The following is an 8,824-nucleotide window of genomic DNA, read 5'->3' as shown; positions in this document are numbered from 1 at the left end:
GTACTGATTATGGATTATTTCTTCTGGTCACTCCAAATCATCCTAAAGCATCCATACGGAGGTTTCCATGTTCAAACTGGTGGGTCTTTACACTCCTTTGGTGTACTCATGTCATGAGCATGGTGGTGTCAGGCTCATGTACAGCTGCTCCAGAGCATCCCATTTCCTTACAAACGTTTCAAGGCAGAATGTACAGTTTGATTACAATTAAATATAGCAGGCTGTCTGAACATTTTGGACACAGCGTAGAAAGCCCAAAGAAAGGCAGAGTGCAGACAGGAGATTTTGTGAAGTCTGCTTTCCTGTGTTGGACAGAGGATTATGACAGTAATCCTGTGAGTGATGGTGAAGGGGGAGAAGCAATGAAAAGTAAATAGTATTATGAAATTCTTTTTCCCCCCACTTTTTTTTTCAGAGAACAGATCGTGTTCTTAAATACATCGTGATATATTAAATAAAATTGCTTACACAATAGGTGCAATCACTTATGCACATGTACTGTCACATTAACTCGCATGCACAGAGGATGAGTGCATTTATACACTGTCAGACCTTACACAAACAAACACACACCACTAATCCTGGATTATAAGCAAATATCGTCCCCATGTAAAATCTTTTTTCTGCTTCCAATAAAAATTTAAGGCAAAGTCATACCACCAGAGCATTCAGGTTTAAAAGTGTCAAATTGAATATTATCAACCTTATAAAACCACTTCAGGTGGTGATATATGTTTAACATGATTCTATTCTGCTATTTCTTGACAAATGTAAAAGACTGGGGAAAAACATTATTAAACATTAAACTAAAAAAATTAACATCTTTAATTAAGTTAAAATTAAAATACAGGAAAGCGTTCTAATCAAATAAATATCTTATAGTAAGCTTAACATATGGAATTTAGTTCTAATGCAGAATTACTATTATAATACGTTCTAATTTAATACAAATTATGGCCGTAATTCTAATAAAGTTAATATTAACAATGATCTTTAAAAATGTATATCTATGAATAAGCACTAATAAAGTTATAATAAATATCCGTTAAGTTGATATGAAAGTCTAGTTTTGAGGCAGATTATTTCAAACTCAATTGCTGTACATATGCAATTATCAAAATGACTGTTTTCACATTCTGACGTAAGTAAAATAAACTAAATTCACTTTTGGAGGCAATTTATGAAATTGCAAATTGTTGTCATTCATCCATTCATTATCTGTAACCACTTATTCAGTTCAGGGTCGTGGTGGGTCCAGAGCCTACCTGGAATCACTGGGCGCAAGGCGGGAATACACCCTGGAGGGGGCGCCATTCCTTCACAGGGCAACACACACATTCACTCACACGGACACTTTTGAGTCGCCAATCCACCTACCAATGTGTGTTTGGACGGTAGGTGGACACCCAGAGGAAACCCACGCAGACACAGAGAGAACACACCACACTCCTCACAGACAGTCACCCGGAGGAAACCCACGCAGACACAGAGAGAACACACCACACTCCTCACAGACAGTCACCCGAAACGGGAATCGAACCCACAACCTCCAGGCCCCTGGAGCTGTGTGACTGCGACACTACCTGCTGCGCCACTGTGCTGCCTAATTAAACTAATTACCTAAAAACCTAATTCTAACTTGTTTTCCCTTGAAAATCCAGCTTCTTTGACAGCATTTGCAAAGTTGGTCTGAAGTAAGCTTAATAAAAAGAATCCAAATTTCAAAAACTTGACTAAGGACAGTTATGAAAGATTAATAAACACAGGCAATCTCACAGTTTCTCAGAAAATTTTATTCCACAGAATATAATACTTTTTCACACCAAACTTACAAAACCATAGTCTAAAGACCTTCTATGTGACGTCCAAAAGCACTGTTGCTCAGGATGGGTTTATTATTTTTCTTAACTTTAATGTCAAGCATATACACTCCTGTACAAAAAAAATGGCAAAGCTTTTAATGAACCAGATATTAGCAAAAATTAAACAAAAAATCAGGTAACATTCCCTGGTAACAGACAAAGCAACTTAACATGCTCCTGAGCTCCATTGTCTTTCTGTAATATTCTCCTCAACTCCATAGCCTTTCTGCATTATTCCCCTGTATATTAAAGCCATTCTGTAATATTATCATGTACTCCAAAACTGTTCTGCAGTATTCAGTTCATTTATATATTTCTTTAACATTTTAAGCTTGGCCATTTATTTTATGCATGGGAGTCTATGCTACTATAAATGGGAGGAACGAAAGTTAAATTTAAACCATTACACTCTACTGTATGTTTTACAGAAACACAAATATGGACTGCCGTTGTGGTTGATCTACATTAAAGGTTGAGTATAATTTTTGGTTACTGTGATAATTTAAATTATGGACATAAAATAAAAAATATACCCTGTTGTGTTGTATACATTAATTTAACCTTTTTTCTCTTTTCTCTATTGTGACAGGAGTGTAGCTGGAGTGAAAACATAATAATGCTGATAATGGTGTACAACAGTATTTACAAAAATGACCAGAGTCTAGAGCTACAATGAAAAAAAAAAAAAAAGATTATGAAAGAAAGAGTGGAAGTGAAGAGAGCAGGGAAAAGAAAATGAGAGAGAGAGAAGGAAGAGGAGAGTGGGCTGGAATTTTCCTATTTGGTGGGCACATACTGGATTAAACGAAGGGCATTATCATTGTCCATCACACCCTGAATGAACTCGCCCTCATGCAGCCGATCTGAAAGAGAGACCCAGAGAGAGAGGAAATCAATAGAAACAATAATAATGCAATGTAAAAATATTAACATAAATAAAATAATGGTCATATTAAAGCTACACTTAAGATAAAAAATATTAATATGCTGAATAAAATAAATCTTAAATATAATTGATGTGACTAATTATCAATATTTAGCTATACATTTTATATGTAATTATTGCACATAAGCTACCAAACAATAAAAAAATGTATGTATATGTTAGTGAAATGAAAACATGAAGAAATACACTCTTGGAAGGTATTTCATTAGATTAATTAATTTTTTGTGCTGACCGGTCTCCGACTTGTCGAAGTAAGACCACAGTTTGTTTGCTCTTTTTTCCGGAGTGTTCTCGTCTTCTGGAAGTCTGTCCTGCTCCTCTTTCGGAATCATCCTAAAAATGGACTGAAGAAATAACACAAAAATATTAGTTTTTCTCATCAATTCGCTGCTATCACAGATCTGGACAGTTTGCATTCCCTTCTGGGGTGTTAAACAGTTTGGTGTCATTGGAGCAGTTTGAAAAGAAGTGGTGGATTGATTATGAGCTAGAAATAAAATACATAGAATATATCTAAATCCAACGCGTGCATAAATTTAACATCGTGTTACAATTAAAATTTATAATTAGAAGAAAAATAGTGTTGTTATATTTAATAGGCAGACAATGGTCCAGTTCCAGACTTCTAATCAAAGTCTGCTTAGCAAATCCACAGATGTAGGCATACATCATATACAAAAAGTTAAATTATGTTATCAATAAACACTTTATAAAGAAAAGAAGAGCACAAAAAACACTTTTTTAAGAGTGAATGGACAGAAATGTGTTCATTTGTCTGGCTCATCTGGTCTTTCTGGGATCTCAGATCTCTAGAAATTTAGTTAATGGACCTCTAGAACTCACATGTGTACACCTGTATTGCGTACATTTGAGATAAATAGTTAGTGTTCACCATTTAGCATATTAGTCTTGTTGTGGTTAAGAGTAATATCAAAATAACTGCAAAAAATACCCAAAATATTTAGTAAATTCCCAAAATGTTCAGCTGACTATTAAACATGAATGTTGTCTCTGGACTAAGCCCCTTCCTTCTGTTCGGCTCATGTTAGCACTGAGCTCCTTTAGCAAAGCCAAGCGCTGCTCCATCTGTACCTAATTCTGAGATTTCTCTGCTGGGTTAATCACTGGAAATAAGCTCCATATCCAACTGACCTCCATATACATCTAATGCTGACTGCTCATTTACACACTTTTTAAGTTGCCCATATTCTTAGTATATACACACACCTACTGTTTTATTTTAGTGCTTTTAGCACTTTTGATATAGGAAATATAGACAAAATTCAAGCACAAGTCTAAGGGTTGTCACTCTCTTTGAGCATAAAATTAGGCTTAGATAACTTTATATATCATTATTATATAAACTATATTTCACCATATGTCTATTATCTAGGACTCTGCTGACTGCCTGTGTGTTAAATATTGTGATTATTTGTTGAGCTGCTAGTGAGCAACATGACAGAACCTCTACTGTGAAAGCAAAGGTTGTTCCAGTGTAAAACAAATAAATGCTAAAGGCTTTTTAATTTACATTTAAAAACCTCTTTCCATGGAACACTGAAACATAAAATCCCCTGATATAGCTAGCGACTGAGCTACCTTACCTAGCTAGCAAGCCTCAAAGAGTTGAAAATACTGTATTGTAAATTCAAGTCTTGTCAACTTTCAGCTTCTCCTGAGTGAAAAACCTGGTCCTAAATGAGTGTTTGCTCTTTAAAACTTCAGCTACAGCATTCAGCCAAGATGGTAGTCATTTAAGTCTGAGATTAAAATCAGTGCCAAAGCTACTGGCAACAAACCAAACTCCCCCTCATTGAACTGCTCACTAATGCTCTTTTAACTTCAGTCACTGCTGTTTTTTCTTTTTTCAGAAAAATGCCATACATCACGGCAAATTCAATTAACTTGAATATAGTTGGTATAGCTAATTAATATTTCTAATTTTGAGATTGTTGTAACACTATTTTAGGAATTTAGAACTTATATATGTGCTTCATTTGTCCGATTTATCAAGTGAAAACTATCTCACTCTATGGCCTGGTCATGCTGACTGTCTTAAAATAGGCAACATTATCTTCAGATTTAGTTAGATACATTTGATAAATTCACTAAAACAAGGAAGTCTTGTCAATCTATTAATACTCATGCAATGACCTCAGACTGAGAAACATTTGACATAAAATCTTACCAAGACTGTATATTTTTAGAATGAAAAGCCTTTAGACATGTAGCAAAGTAAGAAATTATTAAAGTCAATTTATAAACTGTAAATTAATATATTTAATTTTATTGACTTTATTGATTTTATATGTGATTATTAATTTGTTTGGAGTGGGTTACGTGTGTTACAGATAATTTACCTGTGTTCAGCTGTTTGGACAGCCATGTCTTGTTCACTCTGTATATCTCCCTTCATCCCCGTCACATGTGATCTTCGAGTCTAAGGTTAAATCTTAATCTAAGCCAGATTAAATTGGCTTGTGTGTTCTAAACCCCCTGATATATATTTTCCTACAAACAGGTGGAAATAATATCCAAGTACTTTCTTTCCAAGAAATTTCTTTTTATGCAAAATGTGGCCCAAAATGTTACATTAAGACTTCATCGTATAAACACAGTTTCTATTTATTTTTATTATTTTTCCTGCTCAGTTTTACATGTACAGGATACATTTTATACATTTTATATTAACTGGGAATGAAAATGAGATTCAAAAATATGATTGTTTGCATGCTTTGACATTAATAAAAATATTTTGATTTGTATTTTTTTATCTGCAAATGTCTATTCAGCTTACATATATATATTCAATGTATTCTGTTTCCTAGGTTTTATAATGGTATAATTTCTTAAACCGCATCATTCATATACCGTTATCACAGCTGCATATACTTTTATCCTTCAATTTATGTATGTACCTTAAATATTATAATCAGTGCTTGTGGAGGTGGGTTTACTGTCCGAGCTCTAAAGCAGTAATCCTATGGATTATTCTTAGTTTGGCCAAATCTATTAGCAATCGGCTGAAGTGATGGACTAATTGCTAAGTTAAAGTCTTTACAGCTAACTTTGCTCAAAGTAGAGCCAGTGTGTCTAATTTAGGCCTGATACAGAGGACAGAAAAAGTCTGAGATTAGACACCAAGGGTTTGATAATGTCCTTAACTGGACTATGGTAACACTGAGAATTATTTTAATACTTTCTCTGCATCAAATGTTTGTTCAGCAAATGATCAAAGGGGAATTTATATAGCATGTAATCAGACTAAACATTCATTCATTCATTCATTATCTGTAACCGCTTATCCAATTAAGGGTCATGGTGGGTCCAGAGCCTACCTGGAATCATTGGGCGCAAGGCGGGAATACACCCTGGAGGGGGCGCCAGTCCTTCACAGGGCAACACACACTCACACATTCACTCAAACCTACGGACACTTTTGAGTCGCCAATCCACCTGCAACGTGTGTTTTTGGACTGTGGGAGGAAACCGGAGCACCCGGAGGAAACCCATGCGGACACAGGGAGAACACAATAGACACACTATTTGCTCTTTGCTCTTTGAAGGAATTTGAGGACCTTTTACTTTGTCTTGGTTCCGATCTAGATGCTCAGTCCAAGAAAGACACTCACACTAGACACTCACAGTCTCCCACAGTGGGAATCGAACCCACAACCTCCAGGTCCCTGCAGCTGTGTGACTGCGACACTACCTGCTGCACCACCGTGCCTCTCAGACTAAACATTCTTTTTAAAAAGTAAAATGTTATGTCTCTGAAAAAGCAATAAACAAAATGGAGGAGTATGACCCTGTGCAAGGGAAAACAAAATATCCAAAAAAGCCATTCATAATTGTAATGGTACATAATTACACTGTAAAAAGTTGTGCCGAATCTTATACTGAATGATATTTCAGCTGCCTTAGGCTCATTATTTAGTAAAATCTATAAAGTATTCATTAAGTACTACACTGTCAGAGAAAATGTCACTTTGGTGGTACCTTCTGCTGACAATGTGGTGGTTTAATTAGGGAGCATAATTGTAACTTATTCTATTATAATTGTGTTGATTATTTGCCCAATTTCATCTCCAGGACTTATGTTATATATATATATATATATATATATATATATATATATATATATATATATATATATATATATATTATTTTACACAGTTCTGTAATGAAATAATACAAATATTCACCTCTCCTTCTGGAAAAGAGGATGTAATGAAACACCAGGAATTTACCACCACTGGTGTACCTTTAAAGATACATTTACATAGTTTGTACTTTTAATGACAACAATTTATTTTACTCTATCTTTTTTCTGAGAGTGTATGGTTTATTTAGTATTCACCATGAGTAATTTATTATGTACTTTTCTAACGTTTCCACTGTTTCCACTTGAATAAAATATATTTAAATATTACCTTTCAGTTGACTGATTTTGGAGAGGCAATACTCTAAATAATACTATTTACCTGAATATGATTTACACAATAGATACAAGTGGATTCAGTTCAGTATGGTAACCGCTTAGTTGCTGTCATGAACTTACATTGGTGATCTCAGCCACCTCTGTCTTGGTGATGTAGCCGTTCTTGTCAACATCAAAAAGTGAGAAGGCCCACTCCAGCTTGGTCTGTGTCTTGCCGCCTGAGGTCATGTGCAGGGCGATGATGTACTCCTTGAAGTCCAGTGTACCATCATCATTGGCATCAAAGGAGCGGAAGACATGCTTTGCATAGGACTTGGCGTCACTGTCTGGGAAGAAGCGTTCGTAGATCTTTTCAAACTCTTCAGGCGTGATGCGACCAGTAGGGCACTGCTTCTGGAAGTTCTTGTACCAATTCGCGAGCTCGTTCTCTGAGAACTTGGTGTTCAGCTTCAGATCGTCCAGGATTTCCTTGGACATTGCGCCACTCTTGGCGTTCCCCATCTTTTCTTTGGCAAGTTTGGCTCCACAAAAATATCAGGAATTCTTTTCTTTTTTCTTTCTTTGCTCTTTGAAGGAATTTGAGGACCTTTTACTTTGTCTTGGTTCCGATCTAGATGCTCAGTCCAAGAAACTTGTAGTAGACAAGCAAAAGCACCAACTTCTTTGGATGACTGTGTGAATATGAAGCTGAAGGCACAGATCTGGTCCCCAGATCAATGACGAAGGAGGCGGGGAGATTGAGGGGTCAATAGATAAGGCATATGTGGAGGAGGAGGAGGTGGACTTAGGGTGTTACCTTTGACGGCAGGGTTAATTCTGTTAGAGGCAGATTTGGATTGACTCAGCCCCTGAGCTTTAAATCTCTCTCTCTCTCTCTCTCTCTCTCTCTCTCTCTCTCTCTCTCTCTCTCTCACTCACTCACTCTCTCTCTCTAATTAGCCTACCAACATTTTAAAGCCCAGATTTGGAAAGAGGTAGAACCCAGCAGCCATAACAGCGTCTAAGGTCTGTAGTTCAGGGTGGTATATCTATGTTGGAAACATTTTCGATACACCCATCACATACACGTTTTTCAGTTTCAGCTCTGGTCTGGCACATTTCATGGTTTTCTGATGAGATTATATAGACCATGCGTCCAATATCATAACAGCTTCAGGTTGCAGAATTAACTAATTCTAAAGGGTGTCTAGAAACCGTTGAAAATATGCATATGTATTTTTACATGGTGATAGAAAGATGAAATACTCTGTCTAATAACCTGTCTTATTTCCTCTGATGGGCTCAGGCCTCTCGGGGAGACTTCAGAGCTTCTGAATTACACAGAGAATGCAGCAGCCAATAAAACAAACTCACCTGCCTCTAATGATGACTAAAATTAATCAAGAATACATAAGATACTCATTTTTGAGCATTATGACATGGATAGAAAACATTACTGTAACATTACAAAGTACCTGAATATCAGATCTTTCTGTTTTCAGAGACACCACACTTTATACTTTAACAGCTTCCATTTTTCCATTTAAAAGGTTTGCTGTCAAAACAGTGCACAGGTCAGACGCCATCTGTAACTAC

The 8,824-nt window shown here is 36.1% G+C and overlaps 1 protein-coding gene across 1 annotated transcript; it reads right to left on the bottom strand.

Annotated features, from left to right (window-relative positions):
• Window positions 1-1,871: 1,871 nt before the first annotated feature.
• Window positions 1,872-7,750, bottom strand: rcvrn2 (recoverin 2). The gene is made up of 3 exons (XM_066682946.1): window positions 7,370-7,750; window positions 3,041-3,152; window positions 1,872-2,725 (listed from the first exon to the last, which is right to left on the bottom strand). Exons 1-3 carry the CDS (start codon window positions 7,748-7,750, stop codon window positions 2,640-2,642), a joined length of 579 nt encoding a protein of 192 aa, XP_066539043.1. The 3' UTR covers window positions 1,872-2,639.
• Between the last annotated feature and the right edge of the window lie 1,074 nt (window positions 7,751-8,824).

The sequence above is a fragment of the Hoplias malabaricus genome, chromosome 10, assembly GCF_029633855.1.
Source record: "Hoplias malabaricus isolate fHopMal1 chromosome 10, fHopMal1.hap1, whole genome shotgun sequence".
In the NCBI taxonomy this organism is placed as follows: domain Eukaryota; kingdom Metazoa; phylum Chordata; class Actinopteri; order Characiformes; family Erythrinidae; genus Hoplias; species Hoplias malabaricus.
The sequence above is the reverse complement of the archived record's forward strand: the minus strand, read 5'-3'. Positions and strand labels throughout refer to the sequence as shown.

Bases quoted from the DNA above. Each gene is read 5' to 3' on its own strand.
- rcvrn2 (XM_066682946.1), bottom strand. From the start codon at position 7,750: ATGGGGAACGCCAAGAGTGGCGCAATGTCCAAGGAAATCCTGGACGAT. The intron at 3,153-7,369 runs GTAAGTTCATGA...TTATTTCTTCAG, and splicing joins AGGTGGCTGAGATCACCAAT to TCCATTTTTAGGATGATTCC. The intron at 2,726-3,040 runs GTCAGCACAAAA...TCTCTCTTTCAG, and splicing joins CTTCGACAAGTCGGAGACCG to ATCGGCTGCATGAGGGCGAG.